General features: G+C 33.7%; 6 protein-coding genes across 9 annotated transcripts; 3 read left to right on the forward strand and 3 right to left on the reverse strand.

Moving 5' to 3' along the window:
• Positions 1-1,121: 1,121 nt before the first annotated feature.
• On the reverse strand, positions 1,122-2,222 carry LOC128954087 (protein KRTCAP2 homolog). Its single transcript, XM_054299654.1, has 4 exons — positions 2,077-2,222; positions 1,652-1,867; positions 1,488-1,554; positions 1,122-1,383 (listed from the first exon to the last, which is right to left on the reverse strand). The coding sequence occupies exons 1-4, from the start codon at positions 2,078-2,080 to the stop codon at positions 1,266-1,268; spliced, it is 405 nt and encodes a 134-aa protein (XP_054155629.1). The 5' UTR covers positions 2,081-2,222; the 3' UTR covers positions 1,122-1,265.
• Positions 2,223-2,642: 420 nt separating this feature from the next.
• Positions 2,643-3,459, forward strand: LOC128954088 (40S ribosomal protein S26-like). Its single transcript, XM_054299655.1, has 3 exons — positions 2,643-2,749; positions 2,862-3,039; positions 3,149-3,459. The coding sequence occupies exons 1-3, from the start codon at positions 2,747-2,749 to the stop codon at positions 3,331-3,333; spliced, it is 366 nt and encodes a 121-aa protein (XP_054155630.1). The 5' UTR covers positions 2,643-2,746; the 3' UTR covers positions 3,334-3,459.
• A 2,699-nt stretch (positions 3,460-6,158) lies between these two features.
• On the forward strand, positions 6,159-12,987 carry LOC128953876 (cholesterol transporter ABCA5-like). Its single transcript, XM_054299407.1, has 16 exons — positions 6,159-6,214; positions 6,604-6,796; positions 6,902-7,156; positions 7,265-7,463; positions 7,544-7,650; positions 7,774-8,181; positions 8,309-8,449; positions 8,545-10,554; positions 10,648-10,935; positions 11,016-11,150; positions 11,229-11,318; positions 11,410-11,613; positions 11,719-12,110; positions 12,184-12,259; positions 12,340-12,418; positions 12,521-12,987. Exons 2-16 carry the CDS (start codon positions 6,692-6,694, stop codon positions 12,985-12,987), a joined length of 4,956 nt encoding a protein of 1,651 aa, XP_054155382.1. The 5' UTR covers positions 6,159-6,214; positions 6,604-6,691.
• A 226-nt stretch (positions 12,988-13,213) lies between these two features.
• Positions 13,214-13,980, reverse strand: LOC128953924 (uncharacterized). The gene is made up of 2 exons (XM_054299465.1): positions 13,748-13,980; positions 13,214-13,602 (listed from the first exon to the last, which is right to left on the reverse strand). Exons 1-2 carry the CDS (start codon positions 13,778-13,780, stop codon positions 13,306-13,308), a joined length of 330 nt encoding a protein of 109 aa, XP_054155440.1. The 5' UTR covers positions 13,781-13,980; the 3' UTR covers positions 13,214-13,305.
• A 444-nt stretch (positions 13,981-14,424) lies between these two features.
• On the forward strand, positions 14,425-21,102 carry LOC128953923 (clathrin heavy chain 1-like). Of its 4 annotated transcripts, none has more exons than XM_054299461.1 (11): positions 14,425-14,841; positions 15,014-15,221; positions 15,324-15,595; positions 15,783-15,944; positions 16,016-16,303; positions 16,391-17,839; positions 17,912-18,412; positions 18,482-19,162; positions 19,236-19,967; positions 20,160-20,739; positions 20,816-21,102. In XM_054299461.1, the coding sequence occupies exons 1-11, from the start codon at positions 14,800-14,802 to the stop codon at positions 20,965-20,967; spliced, it is 5,067 nt and encodes a 1,688-aa protein (XP_054155436.1). In that variant the 5' UTR covers positions 14,425-14,799; the 3' UTR covers positions 20,968-21,102. The 4 variants fall into 4 exon arrangements, with proteins under 4 accessions (XP_054155436.1, XP_054155438.1, XP_054155437.1 ...); XM_054299463.1 differs by having other exon boundaries at positions 19,236-19,958; XM_054299462.1 differs by having other exon boundaries at positions 15,327-15,595.
• Positions 21,103-21,382: 280 nt separating this feature from the next.
• Positions 21,383-22,843, reverse strand: LOC128953904 (N-acetylneuraminate lyase-like). The gene is made up of 5 exons (XM_054299439.1): positions 22,580-22,843; positions 22,105-22,499; positions 21,927-21,988; positions 21,766-21,852; positions 21,383-21,699 (listed from the first exon to the last, which is right to left on the reverse strand). The coding sequence occupies exons 1-5, from the start codon at positions 22,801-22,803 to the stop codon at positions 21,400-21,402; spliced, it is 1,068 nt and encodes a 355-aa protein (XP_054155414.1). The 5' UTR covers positions 22,804-22,843; the 3' UTR covers positions 21,383-21,399.
• Between the last annotated feature and the right edge of the window lie 473 nt (positions 22,844-23,316).

Here is a 23,316-nt window from a genome sequence, read left to right on the forward strand (position 1 = left end):
GAAACTATTGAATGAGTATTCGACAACTAAACTGATTGCCGAAAAACACGCCGAAGATATTGAAAAACTAAAGTCTGAATTGTTAAGAAAAAACCAATCGATGGCCAAACTGAACGATATGAAAGAACTGGAGGAACAGTTGATCGATGCCAAAGACATGATCGCCAGAAAATCCATGCAATTGTCAGGTGCGAGAAAAGGTGAGAAAGCAAAGGCCATAGAGTTGGAACAGTTGAGGACAGAAATGAAAATTTATGATTCAGAAAAAGATAGGATCTGTAGTCAGCAGATAATGGAGACAAAGTTGAAATGCACTGAAAAGTTGGCCGAAATGACGTTGAAAACCGAACGCCAGAAGAATGAGTTGTTGACAAAAGTGGAAGTGTTGTCAGCAGAAGTAGCGGAACTGAGATCAGCGATGGCACAAATGAAGATCATGTCTGATGCCATCGTCGCCACAAATGAAATCAAACAAAAACAAGTGACAGTTGACAGAACTGAGAAGACAATGATGTCGTTGACGCCTATGATATCGAATAGGGAATCATTATTTCAATTGATTTACTCATTGAATAAGTCGAAGAAGGAAAAGGAGTTCCATAACAGSAATGACATCGCTGGTGAAGACACTGTTGAAAACAATGAACGCTCAGAGACTGGAGGTTCCCGAGGATCTGAATCAAAGCAAATTGATATCATTGAAATTGATTGATATTTTTTGAATCAATTGTGTGTGTCATTGATATACAAGCTATGATTTACCTGTAATAATCATTTATATAATTATAATAACTAAACATTTTTTTGTTACTCTTTTTAAATTATATACTTTTATATGGTTTGTTACCTGAGCTAACTAACCTGAACCTTGATTATTAATAAAGAAAAAATAAAAAACATAAATTTGTCTATTATTTAAAAATAATACACAAACAATACCGTTATTTAATAAATACAAGAAAAAGTTTTTAATAATTATATAAAAAATATGAAATTAATACATAAAATGATTGATATTTTTTTGTTGGTTGTTTTGGTTAAACCCTAAAACTAAATTTTAAACATTAAATTATAATAATAAATTAAGATAAAATTTAAAAATATATATATAATATTTCTTATTAGATTTAGTTAATCTAATAATAATAATAATAATTAAAAAAGTTGTCGCAATTTATGTCATCACATCAATTGATGGTATCACCAATTAACAGATCCACCAATCAATCAATTCAATTGTCAAAAATTCATTATATCATCTCATTTTACTTTCGCTTCTTGGAAGTAGGATTGTTGGCGATCTGCGGATTAATGGCATTGATTTGATGGACACGAATGCTGATCCGATTCACATAATACAAGCCAATCACCGAAAATATCAAACTGTCGACACAAAAAAAACAATTACCGGTAATTAATTGGGTATTAGAGATAAAATTGTTTATTAGTGTGACGAAAGTGGTCACCGTGTTTTCAAAAAACCTTACCACGTAGTGATGGCCACTCTATGGACACCTCCCGAGACAAACATTGCAATAACTAAACTTAAAATCACTGCAGTATTGTATATAACAAATAGGTTTAACATTAGATATCAATTTCAATTTACGTCAAATCCAATGTCCGATATTAAATCGGTAATTTCACAGACCTTCGGTAAGTTTGCTCTGAAAATGTTTGCCAAACAAAGTCATCTCCAGATTACTGATAGCCGTCAGTATCAACAAAAACAGTAGTGAACCCAAAAAGCCGGTCAAAATGGTCATCGGCTGCGATGACGACAAAAATTGCCGATACATCTGCATCGATGCCGTCAATACAGTGGACAGTGTCAACGCCAATACACACGACAGTCCATTGGAAGCAACTGGTGATGATATAAATGAATTGACAAAAAACATCCCGTCATCGGCGGTAATCCATAATAATGACAAAGACATCGATAGTTTTAATTGTCAGTCAAAAGAAAAGTGGATTTCAGATGAAAGAGAGATATCATTAAAAAAAGAGAAAAAGACATAAAACAAGTGTTAGATAACAGAAATAATGACAAATCAAAGATTTTTGTTTTGATACCCATTTCGGTGATAATGGATGTGATTAGTGATGTCTTAAGTGTTTAAATAAATAAAAAAAAGTAATTTAAAGTAATAATTGGTTTTCAATGTGTGTGTGAAGTGTTGGCCAATATTATGATGGGTTCACACATAATGTATGTCAATATTTACACACAATTACATTCATATTCAAAGATAACGTTACACTAATTATAATGAGTTAAGTGGATGAGGGGGTGATGTGTGGGTGAATGAAAGCTACTGTTTATCATATATTTGTATACTATGTTTATATAAATAGGGGGCAAATATTTTTAGATATATTTAGTTAAACTAGTATTTTGTTTTTGTATTTTAAACTACGAAAAAAACTACAGTAAAAGTTTTAAAAAATAATAATTTTTGTATATTTTAATTAAATGTGTTTTAAATTAGTTAAATAAAAAATAATTAATTAAACAAATTTTTAATTTTGTTTATTGTAATTTAATAATCAGTAATCAATTGAATTTTTAAAAATAACTAAAATATTATTTCATAAGTTTTTTATTAAATATAAATGTAGACGTATTTTATGGATCATTTCCCTGAGTGATGGCAAACAACAACGTCTATTGATATCCTTTTCCGATAGACTTGTGTTTCTCTAAAGACATACCTTTTAGTGTTGTTAATCATCACCGAAAACAATGGTAAGTTCGGTCCAATAGTGACCACCGACCAACTCGAGACCCGCTACGGGTTTCGGTAAGACTGGTTGACTCCGATAGCTAACCGTCCGATTTTATTCCATATGATTTATAGACTGCTAAACGCCGAAACAATGGTCGCGCCAAACACGGTCGCGGACACGTTAAAGCCGTGCGCTGTACTAACTGTGCCCGTTGTGTGCCGAAAGACAAGGCCATCAAGAAGTTTGTGGTCAGAAATATTGTTGAGGCCGCAGCCGTCAGAGATATTACCGAAGCGTCAGTCTATGAATGTAAGAGCAATAGAAATTTGGTGACCATTTGTGTCGAAGTGATTGCTAATTGAATTTTGTTTTTTGTTTACCGAAAACTTATTATTTTGGTGGCCACACACATACACAGCTTATCCATTGCCGAAACTGTACGCCAAACTCCACTACTGTGTCTCGTGCGCTATTCACTCGAAGATTGTCCGCAACAGAAGCAAAGAGGACCGCAAGATTAGGACACCGCCGCCGCGTTTCCAAAAGCCCGGCCAACAGAATAACGATAATCGGCAAATGCAAAACCGAAACCAACAAAAGTAAATAGTTTGCGGACAACAGTTATATAAAGATCACCGAAACATCAGATTTTTTTTAGTTGTTTATTGAGAAGTGATTACTAATTAATAAAAAAAACAATAAGAGACAAATTATTTGTTTTATTTATTTATTTCTATTGTCGGAACTAGAGACTGAAAACTGACCTGATTTTTCAGGTCAGGTCAGGTCAGGTAAAAGCTAGGGCTCAGGTCAGGTCAGGTACGGGTCCGAACACCAAAATTTTTTGGTCAGGTCAGGTCAGGTCCGAAAATTTTTTATTCATTATTTAAACGACAATTATTACAAAATATGACAATCAAACACAAAATTTATTAAATTATTATTTATAAAATAGTTGTATAAATTAAACATAAAATATTACAAAAGATGATGGTTTTGATCTAATAAATAATAACATATTAACTTTATTAGAATCTAAGTTAGATCTACTATCAGTTATCGTTAATCCCGAGTAATTAAAGTTAATTTAGAGAAATTTGTTGCGGGTATAGAATAAATAAAATTGTTTTTTGATAAAATTATTTTCGGACCTAAATAGTCAGGTCAGGTCAGGTCAGGTAAATTTGTACCCTATGTTAGGTCAGGTCCGAGTCCGAGATTTTAGGTATCAGATCAGGTACGGGTCAGGTACGGGTCCGAAACTTTTCGCTCTCTAGTCGGAACCAATCGTTTTATATAATTGTTTTTTTTGCGGACCGAAAGTAAAAAGTATGATATTTGATAATTTAAATAATAAATAAAAACAATTTACTGAAAATGATGGTTGAAATTGATTTCGTTTGTTTGTTAATGTCTTTCAATCAGTTTAGATGGTATTACTTTTGCAATTAGTGTTTCAACAAATAAATAACAAAATTATGATAAACTTTTGTTTCATTAATAATTTAATTAACACAAAATTATTGTACCTAAAGATTGAAATGACATCATAAACATTATCATCAATAGTTAGGGTTATTATCTTATTTTGAGATTATAATTACCGATAGTTTCTAATGTATTTTATTAATTAAAATCCATATTTGAGTCTCAGTCATATACTATTTATTAGTATTAATAAATTGTAATTGATAAAATATAATAAAAAAAAGTTTTGACATTTACATCAATTAATGTGAGAGTACTTTAAGGTTGACATAAAACATAGAGACTTACGTCAGATGATAACTGTGCGTTTGCACCTGTAGTCTAAACTTGAGTTTATTGTTAGACCTGGCTGTTATCAGTATCACTTAAAGTTAACTTTTGTTTATTTGTTTGACCTAGCTTATATTTAATTTAAATTTTATATTACCTGTAATTTTAACAAAGTTAGTTAATGTGTATAGTTAAAATTTTAATTACCGTTAATCAATTAATTATTATTATACTAGCTCAGTTTCTTATTAAATTTAAAAATTACATTAATTATGGATTATTTCAAATTTTAGTTCTTTTTATTATACTTTTAAATAAATTAAATCTAAAAATAATTTAATTGCATATATGAGTGTTTATGGATTAGTTTTTTGTTGTCTCAAATATTAATTATAAAATCAAACTAATACGGAAAACATGTAATTGAATCTATTAATAATTGTATGCGTAAGTTAAGTATTAAATATTTAACTGTTTTATTGACTTATATATTATTATACACTACTTATTACAGTATTTACAAATTATATTTTATAAACTCGATTACATCTATTATGATAAAAGATTAGTCATATGAATTAATTAAAATTTTATAATATTTTTGTGTAACATTTTTAATATTATTTCTACACTTTGAGAGCATAAAATAAATATAAACTTTATTTTCATTACAGTAATATAAAATTACTTTAATAAAAATAATAATTTAAAAATAGTTTATGATTAATATTATAATTACTGTAGATTATAATATTGAAAAACATTATTATGTGAAATTACATAAACTATATGCAACTTTATAGAAATAAAATTATTTGCAAAAATTTTATTGAAAAATTATTACACTTTTTCAAACAGAATATTCTTTAATATAGTTTTTTTTAAATCTTTAAAAAGTTTTACATAGAAATAACTTTAAAATCTATTTAATATCATTAATATAAAATTATATACAGGACACGCCTATCGATAAATAATAATGCAAATGTTTAGATAAAACGGTAGTTATTTTATTTTGTTATTGTTATATACATTGTATATATTTTGTTGTTAAACATTAAATTGTATTACTTTCCACATTTAAACCATTGCATAATAGTTAATAATTTTGTATATATAAATTGAAAAGTCAGTGTAAAAACAGGTTTATTATTATTATTATTATTTATATGGCTATTAAAAAATCTATTGGCTATCTATTACTAAAACAACGCCAATCATTGCACAATTAAATTGTATATCCATTACAACAATAGTAAAATATTTATTATAATAATATATTGATAATAATAACTCTCTTATCTCAAAAATGACTCAACTCTAGGCTTAATTTATATATAATATTAATATAAATGATTACAACAAAATTGTTTTATTGTTAAGTATATTCAGTGTGTTAGTGCTCTTACTATAAGTAATATTGATTTTTATTACAATGTTTATCTGAAATAATTTTCAATTGACAATAATATTAGTGGTATATATATATATATGTGTAGATTCTTGCGGTGTTTTATATTATATATAATTTATATATTATGATATATATGCCAACAAAACACATGAGAATATGAATCATAATATTCTCTTAAATGTGTTTATAGAAATTGTAACATAAATTTAAATATTGTTAATAATAATAATAGTTTTTTTTTTGTTATTGTTATTTGTTATACGAATTAAATATTAATTTTTTATTAACCTAAATAAATTGTCAAATAAAATTGTAAGTTTTTTTTTATTTAAAATTATTTATGATTTATGTTTAAATTTTTTATTATGTTCTATTATTTTGCAATCAAAATGTAATTTACAGCTATATATACAAATTAATAATTATTATTTCAAATATATTATGATTGAAAATGTAGATTTAGTTATTTTAGCTGTATTATTTTTTGTAAATACTTGAAATATATCATTTTTTTATAAACAATATATATCTATTAGAAAATATGATAAGCTAGCTTAAATACGACAATTATTATTTTGTTTTTTGTTGTTTTAATAAGCAATTAATTATTTCAATAACAACAACAAAAATTTTGATTAATTATTTTTCCAAAGAACTATTGCCAATACTAATACTAATAACTATAACAATCATTGTTTCAGTCATTGAAATTACTTGTCATCGCTGAAACTTCCACTTATCCAAACAACTATAGTATACTACCAGACAAAAAAAAACCCACCGATAATTATGGACACAGATTATAGTCAGAGATCAACTGTTTGGACACAAATCCGGGCTCTATTCCAGAGGAATATGTTAATTAAGCGCCGAAATCGGGCACAATTAATGATGGTAAGTATCATGAATGGATCAATTAAAAGAATGATGAATATAATAGTATTTTTTTATAACAATTCATACTATTGTCCACCACTTCCCATTCCTCCCTCAAAACAGGAGCTAATATTTCCAGTGATAATGGTTATGATAATATTGTCAGTAAAGTCGACAGCAAAACCAAAGACCACACATGCCGTAGATCAGCTACAATACGGTGGCAACAGTTGGTATACAGATATTGGTGGTATGGGTGGTGGTGGTGGTGGTGGTGCCAGAATACCGCCTGAGTTACTTAAAAACCCCATATATATAATCTGTGATAATAATAACACACGAGGAAGGATTATAGTCAATATTAAAAATGTGCTTAAAGTATGTATTTTTTTTTAATTGTTACGGTATTTACTTGAAGTTATGCTAAATATTTGATTTTTTTGTGTACCGATAAATCATTTTTATTTGTTTTTTCAAATACTGTAGAACATGAATATAACAGGTATTAAATTGAACACCGATTACGTGGACATGGATTCATTTAATCGTGATTATCATCAAACCAATGGCAAGAATGCTACTGTGGCTATCGGTTTTGATGTCCAAAATCTAGGAAATATCTCTTATACCATACGTATGCCTTACAATTTTGTGCCTAATGGCAAAAACAAAATGGGTAATCTTGGTAAGTAATTTAATTATACTATACTAATAATACATATTAAATGATAATTTTAAACAAAAATTATTTATTATTATTATTAGGTCAATGTCTGGGAGATAATCCATTTGTAATGAGGTGTGATTCCACCCAATACTATAGTAGTCTATTTAGTTTAATCCAAACGGTCGTCGACTCGGCCCTCATAAGTGTATGAATTTTGTGTTTGCTTTTAACTAATAGATATTAATAGTAAAAAATAATTAATTAATTATTCTGTAATTACCGGTAATTAATTTCTCAACTAAACCTAATTTTTTCCCCAACCAAATAGTTATCAAAGTCCAATACAATAGTTATACCAAAAGCCAAACTGTATGCCTATCCGCGACCCGAATATACCACTAGTGATCTACAGTGGCAGTCATTTGTGCCGACCTACCTTTCCTGGGCATTCATGCCGTCCGTATCCATACTGGCCGTAATGTTTGTGCTGGAAAAGGAGCGCAAAATCAAGGAAGGCATGTTTATGATGGGTCTGAATATGTCGGCCTATTGGATCAGTTGGGTGATTGTCCAGACATTGTTTGTCATCCTAATAAGTCTAGTCGTAACTTTGATAGTATATTTTGCCAAAATCCTAACCGTCAATCCAGTAGTCATGTTCATAATGATGTTCCTGTTTGGCACATCCATGATCTGTGTGGCCGCTCTGATCAGTCCATTCTTCAAGAAAGAAAAGGTATAGATAATACAGACACACACAGCAAATGTGTGATGAATTTATAATCATTTTGTGTCAATTGATTTACCAATTAATTAATTACTGATAAACTTATTGTTTTGGATATTGTCTTCAAAAATGATAGGCCGCCGGAACATTCGTGTCATTCTTTTCGTTAATCTCTGGTATTCTTCATCTATTGTTTGTCTATCTAGACATTGATAAATCTGTTTACTATATATTGTCATTGATATCGCCCGTTGCCTTCACATTGGGAATCAATTCAGTAAATTAATTACATTTAAATAATAATAATATATTTGATTTTTTTGTTTTTGAAAAATACTAATATATTTTTTTTAATTAATCAATAAATTATAGATCACTCGTCTAGAAAGCAATGACATTGGTTTTGATAATTTGTTTAATGATCCGGTATTTTCTGCCGGTTCTTCAATGCTTATGATGATAGTAGACATTGTACTCTACACTGTGTTAGCCATATATTTAGATCAAGTAATACCCGGAGAGTTCGGTCCAAAACAGTCGATGTTTTTCTTTCTGAAGAAATCGTTTTGGTGTTCATCAAACATGAATCGTCTGAGAAATTCATCGATTCGTGAAGAAGATCTTTGCCAACACAATCCAGACATTGAAGAAGTTACTCATGATATGAGAGGAAAGGCTGTTATTAACATTGAAAATATGTCTAAAGTCTACGGAAAAGGCAAAAAAGCGGTCACAGCTGTCAATAATCTATCGTTTTCTGTATACGAATCGCAAATAACTGGTCTGTTGGGTCATAACGGTGCCGGAAAGTCTACACTAATCAATATGTTAGTGGGAAACATACCGCCATCATCGGGAACAGCTTATATATATGGTCACAGCATAGCAGATCCAGTAGATATGTATAATTTGAGAAAAATGTTTGGCGTTTGTCTTCAACAGGACATACTGTTTGATCACCTTAACGCTGTCGAGCACTTGGAGTTTTTCGCCAAAATTAAAGGCACAGATAGTAAACAAGTGAAGAGTGAAGTGATAAGACTGTTAACTGAAGTACAACTCTATGACGATCGCAAAACTCCGTCTAAAAAACTAAGCGGCGGTCAAAAGCGTAAACTTTGTGTCGCCATTGCACTGATTGGTGATTCAAAGATTATACTTCTGGACGAACCGTCCAGTGGTGTGGATCCCTATTCGCGACGACAAATTTGGTCACTATTACAATCTTATAAGAAAAATCGGGTTATCATTTTGACCACACATTTCATGGACGAAGCAGATCTGTTGGCCGATAGAAAAGCTATTGTAACGAACGGAAAGCTAAGATGTGTCGGTTCGTCGCTGTTTCTGAAGAATCGTTTTGGAATCGGCTATCACTTGACTGTTGATATCAAAAAGGGTACAAATGTTGATCTATTGAACCAATTGATTGAGTCAAATATACCCAAAGCACAGTTCGATAGATTTACGACTTCCGAAGTGTATTATATATTACCACCATCTGAGACACATCTATTTCCTCAATTGTTTGAAGCGTTGGAACAGAATATCACACAACCGGACGGGTTTATCCAAAGTTTTGGTATTTCAATGACAACTTTGGAGGAAGTATTTCTCAAGATTGGCGAAGAAATCGAAACTGAACACCAAAACAATCGCCAGCAATACAATGGCGTCGATCCAACCGAACAGCTAAAACTCGAGTCACTCATAACCGATATACACGATTTGCGGCCAAACTTCTGGCAAACATTCAAAGCTTTTCTTCGCTTACGTTTATTGATATTCATCAGAAACCCGATGCATGTCATACCGATTATCGTATTACCGGTCATTATGATTATCGTATCGTACTTTCTGGTGAGGACGACATCCGAAAAGAACATCAATCCGGAACCAATTCTTTTAAATCCTAGTCTATATCCAAATGAAAATACATTGTTGTTTAAGAATAACACCGACTATGATATCAATGAAACGTTTGTCAAGTTTGCCCAACAATTAGGTGTGAATCCAAAATCGGTAGACAAGTTTACGTTGGTCACAACAGCCGCTACATATTTGGCCGTCAATATTACGTCATTCAAAGATATCGATCAAATTCAATGGGATTTGATTTTCAACGAAACTTACGTCCATTCTCTGCCAATCCTCCAGAATTTAATGACAAATATCTACTATCGTTTGATCCAATCATCACGAGGACAGCTAACAACTGAACCGTTCAATAATATTACTGTCTATAATCAGCCGTTACCCGAAACGGACGAAATGTTTGTCAACCGTTTCGATGTCAAAGTATTCATATATGTTATGCTCATATCCATAATGTTGGGCGCAATTCCTCCGTCAATAGCCGTGGAAGTGGTAGAAGATCGGCAGGTAATTCTCGATGATTGTCTTTTCATATATTTTACTTATACTTTTTTTTAACAATTTCATGTTAATCATCATTTTGTTGTTGTGGTCTTATAGTCAAAAATCAAAAACTTATTGCGTGTATGTGGTCTCAGTTTTCACGGCTATTGGTTGACGACAATTGTCTGCCATTTACTAGTATTTCTCATACCAGTCCTAATCATACTGATTGTCACCATATTCATCATCAAAGTCGAGTTTCTACAGGACCCGGAAGCTATCGTATGTGCTTTCATACTGTTCTTTCTGTTTATGCCGGCCTCACTACTGGCCTCTTATGTATGGCTACACCTGTTCAACAAGAAAGACACGGCCCGATCCATTGTACCGATCATGTGCTATCTGGTCAGTCATATATAAAAAATTTGTTAATGAAAAATAGTTATTTAATATAATTATCCGCATCATTTTTTATACCTCATTAGCCCGGTATGGTAATGATGATGATTGTGTCGATAGTTACGTCCAACAATCCCAAAACTGGCAAAATTTTACACTATTTTTTCAGTTTTGTTTGGCCATTCTATGTGCCCCAGGGTTGTCTACAGTTTATGGCTATTGTTAGTAGCATTTGTTGTATAATTTAGTTTATTTTTAATTAAATAAATTTTTGTTTTGTTTGTCCATAATATTTATAGACATCAACTATAAATAAGTTGTCTCCATATACTCATAAAACCGTATCGTATTTTGATTGGGATCAAAATGTTGTCGTATCATTTGTTGCGGTAATTATTTTTATTTTTTTTAGAGATATAAATAAATTACCGTAATTTTGACTTTGATTTCATTTGTATGTGATTTTATATTATTGTTTAGTTAATTATCGATATCATCGTGTATTCAATATTGTTAATTATTGCCGATAAACTAAAATCTGGTGAAAGTTTGTTGAGTGCATTGGGTTTTGATGACAGCCTTAAAGGTTTGGGAACAGTTATGCCGTCGGAAAAAGAGGACGAAGATGTACGCCAAGAGCGGAATGATGTCATTCAATGTTTGGCCAATGGTTTGAATACTAAGGTCTGTATTTAATATATTAATATTTATATAAATTTTTTTCATTATAATTAACGAAACAATTTTGTAATTTAATTGATATTTTAATTAATTATTTATTTTCTATAGAAACCAATTGTTTTACTCAATGAGTTGCACAAGAGATATGTAAAGTGGAACCCATTTAACCGGAAGAAGAATAAATCATCGGACGGCAAAATTGCCGTAAAAAATACTAGTCTAATGCTAGAGTCCGGTCACATATTAGGACTGTTGGGTCCCAATGGGGCCGGTAAGACAACAACAATGAAGATAATGATATGCGAAGAAAAACAAACGTCAGGTCAAGTGTTGATTGGCGGACACAGAGCTAAAGCTACCGATCATGAAGTGTTCAAATTGATTGGTTACTGTCCACAACACGACGCTCTTTGGAAAGAGATAACAGTGAGAGAACATTTGCATTTGATAGCAGCTATTCGTGGCGTACCCGACGGCCATATCAAACGTGTCTGTGATGAGTATGTATAACATAATTGTAGCAATTATTATGAAAATTATTAATTTGATATAATTTTAATTATAAAAATTCAGTTATATTGAAAATATGAGAATTACTGAACACAGAAACAAAAAATCACATAAACTTTCCGGAGGAACAAAAAGAAAGGTTTAACTAATTAATTAATTAATATATGATATAGTTATCAACAAATAATTAATATTTTAATTTTTGTTTTAAAATTACAGGTATGTTATCTAATGGCACTATTGGGTCGACCGAAACTAGTCTTATTGGACGAACCGTCCACAGGAATGGATCCCAAAGGTATGCATATTATGATTGAAAACTGCTATATCATAGAAACTAATATATAAATATAACTTTTATATATATAATATAATATATAAAATATATATAATTTAATAGCCAAACGCTTTCTCTGGAAAACAATTTTGTCGGCATTTGAAAAAAACGCCGACCGATCGGCAATACTGACCACTCATTCTATGGAAGAGGCGGACGCTCTGTGCACACGACTGGCGATTATGATTAAGGGTGTCGTCCGGTGTATCGGTTCGATACAGCACTTGAAGAATAAATACGGCGCCGGATATGTATTGGAGATTAAGTGGAACACAACTGATCCCACATTCGGTCAAAAACTTAAGCAAACAATTGAATCATTTTTTACTAATATTTCATTGAAAGAAGAGTACAATAATCGTCTTATTTATGATATCCCACAACAATCGGTCCAATCGTTGTCCAAAATATTTTCATTCCTCGAAAATCTGCGACAATCCATGTCTTCAATAGAAGAATACAGTTTTAGTCAGAAGACTATCGAACAGATATTCATCGATTTCGCTAAAGAACAGGAGATCAGTGATTAAAAATATATAAATATATTTATGACATAAAAGAAACAAAAAATTATTTATTTTTTTTCATAAATCTAGAAAAATGTTATCAATTTTTGTATATACTTTTATATATAATATATATATTTTAATTTATATAAATTTGTTAAATATGATACATATATTTATAAATTATTGTTAAATCACTAAAAAAATCAGATTACTATTTTTATAGTACAGTACATTTAATTATGATATACATAGTTATTTCAATACACATATCGGGTCAACCAATAAGTGGTCACAATTGGTTTCCATATATCGGGTGTTCGGGGGATTCATCAGCAAAACCTAATCGCTATTCAACTTATTCTTCAATTTCTGAACATTTTCTGTAACTTTTGAACACTTGTCCATCAATTGTTCGTTCATCTGGTTCTCCATGTCATGCAATTCACGATGTTGTTCGCGCAGCTCCTGTAGATCAGACTGGATGTCCTTCAAGTTGCCAATCATTTCGGCGCAACTCATAGTAATTGGCTGCTGATCATCGCCGCTACCCTCCTGTCCATTGCCGGTCTCTATCTGACACATACGGCTCTTCAATTGATACATTATTGAGTCTAGTTTGCAGTCGGCGTTACTCAACTATAGTGGTGTTATCATCCGTAGTCGGGTCAGGTGTGTGGTCACCGATAATAATGATAATAAAAAAAATGATTTACAATTAGTTGTGAAAATTTCAAACCAATCGGTAATACCCGTCCCCCGCACACACACCCACATAACTTACCACTGCCTCCAATGTGTCCACACAGTTGGCCATTTCGATTTTCGGTTAATTATTTGTTGCCGATATCCGTTAGTCGCCAATCGGTGACTATTTTATTGTTACATAAATACTAATAACATTGAAAACAACTGTATGTTTGAGTTTAAGCGCCAAATGTATTGCAATGTATTAGATGTCTGTTTACTAGTATTGCTATCAATACACGTCACACATAAAGCTATTCAGTCATCCTATTGGTCGATACCATTCAGACAGTAGGCGTTAACCTATGATTGTCATCGAATAGTCACTCGAAATATGATGAAAAAGGGCTTATTGTTGAATATGAGTCAAATGTTTTTTTAAACGGCAATAACTTATCAATTATATCAGTGACTCATTAAGTGTATTCAAAAGTTAAGCCCTTTTTTGACAAATCGAATGGTTCACACATAAAGTTCATTCAAATTTTTATAACTAATCAGAACAATCAGTATATAATGTTATTAATTATAGCATATATTTTATACCCCATTGTTGTTCCCATCCTATTGTAGTTGTCATCATAGATAGATATTTTCTATATTCTATTTTATTAGATTTGTTATAAGCGTAACATTGTTTACTAATTATTGGCTCAATTTTCTACATCAAAAGAGGGAGTTATTTATATATACAGTATATTTGAAGCCATTATTCGATACATAATAACGAGTATAGTATTAGTCGGCGTTTTCTATCAATCAATGAGTAGTAAAAATGTTTGGTTAAAGTGTAGACACAAATCGTTTTGAATGTACTATTGATTTGACACTACTGTACACTCACTACACTATAATACAGTACTAACTCTATTAAAACACTTTAAGTATAACTCTAACTATTAGTTAGAAACACACAGTTTGTCTATCAATACATTTTGAGTGTTAAACATATTTACCGATTGATTGTATTTAGTGACCACTTGTTATCAATTGTTTATATAGACATTGAGTTTTTGATTTGATTGGCCACGGATTAAGTGGACAAATCTGATAGTGTGTCCGCATATTAATGATCATCGCATAGAAACAATGGCACAATTACTTCCCATCAGATTTCAAGAGCACTTACAGGTGTGTCATGTCTTGTATTATATTGTATAGAGTTGTGGGCGGATTGTTGTCATCTGATCCGCGACAATGACAACAACAACTTTTGCTGTTGTTGTTGTTGTTGACCACCGATTGATATGATTGTTATAATGATTTACTAACCCGTTGTCATTTCATTTTATTGACTTAATAGTTGACCGCAATCGGCATCAATGCGGCCAACATTAGCTTCAATACGCTTACGATGGAGAGCGACAAATACATCTGTGTTCGCGAAAAGGTGGGCGACTCGGCCCAAGTGGTTATCATCGATATGGCCAACTCGTCATCGCCCATCCGGCGTCCGATTAGTGCCGACTCGGCTATTATGAATCCGCTGACCAAAGTTATAGCATTGAAAGGTATGTGACATTTTCTGCTATCATTTTTTTTGGTAAATCAATTGATTGATTAATTGATTGAATGATGATTATCATCACTACTATTAAACTGTTCATTCAAAGCAGCTATGAGGACACTGCAGATCTTCAACATCGAAATGAAGTCGAAGATGAAGGCTCACACACTGACCGAAGATGTTGTCTTCTGGAAATGGATTAATGTTAACACCATAGCATTGGTTACCGAAACGGCTGTCTATCACTGGTCAATGGAAGGCGACACTTTGCCGGCCAAAATGTTTGACCGACATACGTCACTGAACGGCTGTCAAATAATCAATTACCGAACCGATCATTCGCTTAAGTGGCTACTATTGATCGGAATATCGGCACAGGTATGTGTACTGGGGGTTGTGTGTGTCTTCATCATTATGTACACTGTGTATACTGTAATTATAATTATTAACTGGAAATACATGACACTTAATAATACACATATACTTCTCTCGACAAACAAAATACATTTTTAATAATTATAATTACATTTCGAGTTTTCTTTATATTTTATGGTCATATTTATAGCAAAATCGTGTGGTCGGAGCCATGCAATTGTATTCAGTAGAGCGTAAAGTAAGTCAACCGATTGAGGGACACGCGGCCGCATTCACACAATTCAAATGCGAAGGCAATCCTGAGCCGTCAAATTTGTTTTGTTTTGCCGCCCGAACACAGGCCGGAGGAAAGGTATGAGTATCTTATAGTATTAACAAAAAACAACTAATCTATTTGTCTACCTGTCCTCTGTCTACAATCAGTTGCACATAATAGAAGTTGGCTCACCTGTTACTGGCAATCAGCCGTATCCGAAAAAAGCGGTCGATGTTTTCTTTCCGCCCGAAGCCCAAAACGATTTTCCCGTTGCAATGCAAATGTCACCCAAATATGATATCGTTTATTTGATTACCAAATACGGCTACATTCATCTCTATGATGTCGAGACCGGCACCTGTATCTACATGAACCGAATTAGCGCCGATACTATTTTTGTGACGGCCCCGTACGACGCTACCAGCGGTATAATCGGTGTTAACCGTAAAGGACAGGTATGTAGTAGATAATTGACAAGATTTATTATTTGAACAAAAATTAATATTTTTTTTTACATTTTATAAAAAATTGAATAATTGTAGGTTTTGTCTGTCAGTGTCGAAGAAGAGAATTTGATTCCATACATAACGACAACACTCCAGAATCCAGACCTTGCATTCAGAATTGCCGCTCGCAATAACCTAACCGGTGCTGACGATCTGTTTGTACGGAAATTTAACACACTCTTTACCGCCGGCCAATACGCCGAAGCGGCTAAGGTTGCTGCCAATGCTCCCAAAGGCATACTGCGAACACCGCAAACTATTCAGCGCTTCCAACAGGTGCCCACACAAGCTGGCCAAACGTCACCGTTGTTGCAGTATTTCGGTATACTCCTGGATCAGGGACAGTTGAACAAGTATGAGTCGCTTGAACTCTGTCGTCCAGTTCTCCAACAAAATCGCAAACAATTGCTTGAAAAGTGGCTCAAAGATGACAAACTTGAGTGCAGTGAAGAGTTGGGCGATTTGGTCAAAACAGTTGATCCTACGTTAGCACTTTCAGTCTATTTGCGAGCCAACGTACCGGCCAAAGTTATCCAGTGTTTTGCCGAAACTGGTCAGTTCCAGAAGATTGTTTTGTACGCCAAAAAAGTTGGCTACTCTGCCGATTACATAAGCCTATTGAGACAAGTTATGCGTACAAATCCCGATCAGGGCGCTGGATTCGCTCAGATGTTGGTTGCCGATGAGGAACCACTCGGTGACATTAACCAGATTGTCGACGTTTTTATGGAAAGCAATTTGGTTCAACCGTGTACTGCATTCCTGTTGGACGCTCTGAAGAATAACCGACCGACTGAAGGTCCCCTCCAGACGCGACTATTGGAAATGAATTTGATGACTGCACCGCAAGTGGCCGACGCCATACTCGGCAATCAGATGTTCACTCATTACGACAGAGCACATGTAGCTCAGCTGTGCGAAAAGGCAGGTCTACTACAACGAGCACTGGAACACTATACCGATCTGTACGACATCAAGCGTGCCATTGTTCACACTCATCTATTGAATCCCGAATGGCTGGTCAACTATTTTGGTTCGCTATCAGTGGACGATTCGGTTGAGTGTCTGAAACAAATGCTGACGAACAATATACGTCAAAATTTGCAAATCTGTGTACAGGTGGCCACCAAATATCACGAACAACTGTCCACTACTGCACTGATTGATTTGTTCGAGTCATTCAAATCGTATGAAGGATTGTTTTACTTTTTGGGATCAATTGTCAACTTCAGTCAAGATCCTGATGTACACTTCAAGTACATTCAGGCCGCCTGTAAAACGGGTCAAATCAAAGAAGTCGAACGAATCTGTCGCGAAAGTAACTGTTATAACGCCGAACGCGTTAAGAACTTCCTTAAAGAGGCCAAACTAACCGATCAATTACCGCTGATTATTGTTTGCGATCGTTTTGACTTTGTTCACGATCTGGTTCTATATCTCTACAGAAATAATCTACAAAAATATATCGAGATTTACGTACAAAAGGTATTATCTAATAAAATGATAAATAATTTTTTTCTTGGTTTTAATTTATCGGTTATTAATTGGAATTATTAGGTGAATCCGTCGCGTTTACCCGTAGTCGTGGGCGGCCTATTGGATGTTGACTGTGCTGAAGATGTCATAAAACAGTTAATAATGGTAGTGAGAGGCCAGTTCTCAACCGACGAACTTGTCGAAGAAGTCGAAAAACGTAATCGATTGAAATTGTTGTTGTCGTGGCTGGAGATGCGTATCCATGAAGGCATCAACGAATCGGCAACACATAATGCTTTGGCCAAAATCTATATCGATTCGAACAACAATCCCGAACGGTTTCTCAAAGAAAATCAATTCTACGACTCGAAAGTTGTCGGTAAGTATTGCGAAAAACGTGACCCACATCTCGCCTGTCAGGCCTACGAACGGGGACAGTGCGATCTCGAGCTGATCAACGTTTGCAATGAAAATTCACTGTTCAAATCGGAAGCCCGATATTTGGTCCGTCGACGCGATTCCGATTTATGGGCCGAAGTATTACAAGAATCTAATCCATTCCGTAGACAATTGATCGATCAGGTAATTGAATTAAAATTTCGTGAAAAAGTTTTTTTTATTAGTTTGTTTCTAACTTTTTCCATCAAACAGGTGGTCCAAACAGCACTTTCCGAAACACAGGATCCCGAAGACATATCAGTAACCGTCAAGGCATTCATGACAGCAGATCTTCCGAATGAATTGATTGAATTGTTGGAGAAGATAGTGTTAGACAACTCTGTATTCTCCGATCATCGAAATCTACAAAATCTGTTGATTTTGACGGCCATCAAAGCCGACCGAACTCGAGTTATGGAATACATTAATCGATTGGACAACTATGACGCGCCCGATATCGCCAACATTGCCATCGGTTCCGAACTGTACGAAGAGGCGTTTGCTATTTTCAAGAAGTTCGAAGTAAACACATCGGCCATTCAGGTGCTTATTGAGCACATCAAGAACTTGGACAGGGCCTACGAATTTGCCGAACGTTGCAATGAACCGGCCGTTTGGAGTCAACTGGCCAAAGCACAGCTGAACGAAAATTTGGTCAAAGAAGCCATCGATTCATTTATTAAAGCCGGCGACCCGACAGCCTATATGGACGTTGTGGCCACTGCTCACCGTACGAACAGTTGGGAGGATTTGGTTCGTTATCTGCAAATGGCACGCAAGAAGGCTCGCGAAGCCTACATTGAATCCGAATTGATTTATGCTTACGCAAAGACTAACCGATACGCCGATCTCGAAGAGTTTATTTCGGGTCCAAATCATGCGGACATCTCTAAGGTTTGTTAACTTATTAGAGTAAAGTAAATGATTTTTTTATATAAACATTTTATTTTGATTGACCACTACTTAGATTGGTGACCGATGTTTCGATAACGGTCTCTACGAACCGGCCCGTATTCTCTACAATAATGTTGCAAACTATGGACGATTAGCCATAACTTTGGTTCACCTAAAAGAATTCCAGGGCGCCGTCGACTCGGCCCGAAAGGCCAACTCTACCCGTACCTGGAAAGAGGTTTGCTTTGCCTGTGTCGACAATGAAGAGTTTCGTTTGGCGCAAATGTGTGGTCTGCATATTGTCGTTCACGCCGACGAACTCGAAGACCTTATCAACTACTATCAGGGACGGGGCTATTTCGAGGAACTGATTAGTCTATTGGAAGCAGCACTGGGTCTAGAACGTGCACATATGGGTATGTTCACCGAACTGGCCATTCTCTACTCGAAATACAAGCCATCAAAGATGAAGGAACACTTGGAACTGTTCTGGAGTCGTGTAAACATTCCGAAAGTATTGCGAGCGGCAGAAAGTGCACATCTGTGGTCAGAATTGGTGTTCTTGTACGACAAATACGAAGAGTTCGATAACGCCATCATAACAATGATGAATCATCCGACCGAAGCCTGGCGTGAGGGACACTTCAAGGACATGATTACCAAAGTGGCTAATGTTGAGCTATACTATCGGGCCATTCAGTTTTATTTGGACCACAAACCAATGCTGTTGAACGACTTGTTGCTGGTGTTGGCGCCCCGTATGGATCATACACGAGCTGTCAATTTCTTTGCTAAAGTAAGTTTGGTCAGTAAATAGTGATATTTTTTTATTAATTTTAATTTAATCTGTTATGAAAAATGAATATAAAAAATTCAAAGTATAAATTCTTAATTTTTAAATAGTTTTTAAAAAATATATTTTCATAAAATATCTGATTATTTTTGTTACCAATGCATATAATAATCGTTTTTAATAATTTGTTTTTTATTTTTAAAGACAAATCACTTACCACTGGTAAAAGCCTATCTGCGCTCAGTTCAGAGCCTCAACAATAAGGCCATCAATGAGGCGCTCAACGATTTACTAATTGAAGAGGAAGACTATCAGGGTTTGAGAACATCAATAGATGCGTTCGACAACTTCGATACCATAGCACTGGCCCAACGGCTGGAGAAGCACGAGCTGATTGAATTCAGAAGAATAGCCGCCTATCTGTACAAAGGCAACAACCGATGGAAACAGTCGGTCGAATTGTGCAAAAAGGACGGCCTATATAAGGATGCCATGGAATACTCGGCCGAATCGAAACAGGCAGACGTTGCCGAAGATCTTCTCTTATGGTTTTTGGAGCGCAAAAATTTTACATGTTTTTCAGCGGTATTGTTCCAGTGCTACGATCTGATCCATGCCGATGTCGTACTGGAGTTGGCCTGGCGTCACAATATCATGCAGTATGCAATGCCCTATTTTATACAGATTACACGCGAGTACATCACCAAAGTGGATGAGCTCAAGGAACTGGTCGACACCAAACTGGAAGAGGCGACAAGCAATGAACAGAGTTCGCTGGTTTACGGTAAGTGATGGATTAACTACCGGTTCCTAATTACGGGTATTGATTGATGTATTGTTATTATTATCTTCTATGTTAGCACCCGAACCGCAACTTATGTTGACAGCGCCGGCCGGTATGATTGGCGCCGCACCCGTGGGTGGCTATCCAGTTGGCGGTGTCGGATCAGTAGGACCAATGGGACCGGGAGGAGCCCCACCCACACAGTTTTACCAGGGATATGGAATGTAGACATAAATATTAATTAAAAAACAGCACTTTAATTATTTACTATTAAATTAAGTTATAAATTATATATAATTCGATTGATAAAAGAAAACTGATTGTGTTTTTAATTCATTTTTATAATAATTATTTTTGTTTCCCCATTGATATTAATATAACTAATAAATATAATTATTATTAATATTATAAATCAGTAAATAAATAAATGTAATTTAAATTTAAAATCAAGTTTATAACTGTTTTTGTGTAAATCAATGATTCAAAAAAGTTGAAACAAAAACTACCTGTTTTTCTAAATGGTTATCCCGTAAAACTGGTTCTATTTTAGAGAGGGGTTAAAATGGGTATTATATAATTTAGCAATAAATATAATTACCGGTATATTAAATTGCATTAACTTTATTTTTTAAAGAAAACATTGCATAATAATTATAATGTTTATAAATGTCTAAAATCATAATTAAAAGAAATAGGTGGTCGCGGATAGCCAACATTAAACGACCAACGCTGGGCACTGGTATTCAATGCCAGTTTCATAGACAATATCGGATTACCAGTTGACTTGTGTTTTAAAAATTCCTCCAAAATTATCTGCTGTTCTCTACTGGCACTTTCAGTTTCAGACTGTTCAATAAACTGTAGATATCTATTGTAGGTCTGTGCTATGCCCAACAAATTAAATGACGGTGCTATTGCCGCATTGTATCCAGGCAAACCAGTCAGCACACGTAGGATAGTCTAATTAACCGGAAAAAATTGTAGATAATTAATAATTTTAATTATAACTAACAATTTAGGATATACCTCATCAAAGCCGAGAAATATTTTAAACAACTGTCCACTGAGTTGTTGCTGAAGTAATTGTAAGCTAATAATGCTATCATCGGAATACTGATGATAATTATAGTTTCAAAAAAAAAATTATTATATAATAATAAATTTAAATTAAAACTATAGTATAATACTTTGATTGCTGCCAATTGTGGTATTTGTTTGACGCCCTCAACAATTGCCTCATTTATGTTTACTTTATAAACAAACACAAAAAAATGTTAACTTAATTTGTAGTAATTTATTATTTAATTAAACTATAAATAATTTTAATTTATAAATTGAATTTAAAAAAATATATTTGAAACTCACAGTTAAGTTTTCCAACTCTTGGCGGTATATTATAGTAGATAAGCGGTGTATTGGGCGCCGCCTGAGCTATCAGTTTCATAAAGTTTATTAATTCGCCGACACTGTTGGGTTTGTAATAACTGGGCGGTAATACAGCTATAGCGCCCGAACCATTAGCTTCCGATTGCTGGGCTAAATGTATGGACTCTTTTACACACAAAGAGCTAACGTTGACCACATCCAATAGATCGACTCCTTGAGCAGTGATCTCCTGGCGCCAGGCTTTACCCAGTGATAGTCTTTCATCGTTTGTCAGACTATAACCCTCACCAGTAGTGCCCACTATATATACACCACGAACTCCAATGTCAACTAAATACTTAACATAACCGCCGATTTGTTGGACATCAACCTCACTGTCACATAAGAAACAGTGATTTATTTGATTATTATTGAAACTTATATATAAATAAACTACAAATAAAAATGTTTATACCCTTTGCTATCGAACGGTGTGAAAACCGGTGCCATTGCACCCTTGAATTGAAATAATTTTTGTTTTTTTGCCTCCAATGCTGCTGATGATGATAATGGCACCTGGCTACTACTACTACTACTCAAGCACCGRGATGCTAATTTATATCTAAACAAACAATTAGTTTTTGAGCAAACATAGTTTGCAACTAATTGACTAGGTGCAATAATTTTGTACAATGTCATTTTAGACAAATATATCTAATTGAGATTATCAATAGTAAACTTAAAATATAAGAAAATCTAAATTAATAATTAAAAMAACGACAAAAATCAAATGGTAGTAATTTATATCTAGATCAAGGTTAAGCAAGGTTTTTGATTCTGRGGGGGTATAAGGGGTGGTGGGGTGTAGTGAAAAAATCTTAAGGCTTATAGAGTGGAGTATAGACTTTTATTGCTTTTTTAAACATCAATTTTTCAAAAAATAAAGTTAAAAGAAAATTGCCCATGTAAATTGGAGGATAGTTTATGGAAAATATTTCCAATAAATTCACTTATTTTTCAAAAATATTTTCTTACATTAATCGATAAAATCTAATTTTGTCTAAAATTTGAAAAATAAAAATAGGATTAATTTTTATTTATATTTAAGCGAGATTTTTTGTTGTTGGAGTTGATCAAAAAGTTTGGGTAAAATCACAAAATAATTTTTTTTTTGGGGAAGCGGTTGCCACTATCCCCTTACCCCCCATATAC

Source organism: Oppia nitens, unplaced genomic scaffold (genome assembly GCF_028296485.1).
Source record: "Oppia nitens isolate AA-2021 unplaced genomic scaffold, nextdenovo-longstitch-racon4-pilon3 scaffold24_pilon_pilon_pilon, whole genome shotgun sequence".
In the NCBI taxonomy this organism is placed as follows: domain Eukaryota; kingdom Metazoa; phylum Arthropoda; class Arachnida; order Sarcoptiformes; family Oppiidae; genus Oppia; species Oppia nitens.

What these genes read in the sequence shown, in the direction of transcription:
- LOC128954087 (XM_054299654.1), bottom strand. An exon ending in TCAGAGCAAACTTACCGAAG is followed by an intron (nt 1,555 to 1,651) that starts GTCTGTGAAATT and finishes ACAATACTGCAG; the next exon opens with TGATTTTAAGTTTAGTTATT. An exon ending in AGAGTGGCCATCACTACGTG is followed by an intron (nt 1,384 to 1,487) that starts GTAAGGTTTTTT and finishes TTGTGTCGACAG; the next exon opens with TTTGATATTTTCGGTGATTG.
- LOC128954088 (XM_054299655.1), top strand. An exon ending in CGAAGCGTCAGTCTATGAAT is followed by an intron (nt 3,040 to 3,148) that starts GTAAGAGCAATA and finishes ACACATACACAG; the next exon opens with CTTATCCATTGCCGAAACTG.
- LOC128953876 (XM_054299407.1), top strand. Translation starts at nt 6,692, where the DNA reads ATGGACACAGATTATAGTCAGAGATCAACTGTTTGGACACAAATCCGG. An exon ending in TCACATTGGGAATCAATTCA is followed by an intron (nt 8,450 to 8,544) that starts GTAAATTAATTA and finishes AATAAATTATAG; the next exon opens with ATCACTCGTCTAGAAAGCAA. An exon ending in GTCTACAGTTTATGGCTATT is followed by an intron (nt 11,151 to 11,228) that starts GTTAGTAGCATT and finishes TAATATTTATAG; the next exon opens with ACATCAACTATAAATAAGTT.
- LOC128953924 (XM_054299465.1), bottom strand. Translation starts at nt 13,780, where the DNA reads ATGGCCAACTGTGTGGACACATTGGAGGCAGTG. An exon ending in TGGACACATTGGAGGCAGTG is followed by an intron (nt 13,603 to 13,747) that starts GTAAGTTATGTG and finishes ACACCACTATAG; the next exon opens with TTGAGTAACGCCGACTGCAA.
- LOC128953923 (XM_054299461.1), top strand. Translation starts at nt 14,800, where the DNA reads ATGGCACAATTACTTCCCATCAGATTTCAAGAGCACTTACAG. An exon ending in TCGAGATTTACGTACAAAAG is followed by an intron (nt 17,840 to 17,911) that starts GTATTATCTAAT and finishes TGGAATTATTAG; the next exon opens with GTGAATCCGTCGCGTTTACC. An exon ending in TCTTTGCTAAAGTAAGTTTG is followed by an intron (nt 19,968 to 20,159) that starts GTCAGTAAATAG and finishes TTATTTTTAAAG; the next exon opens with ACAAATCACTTACCACTGGT.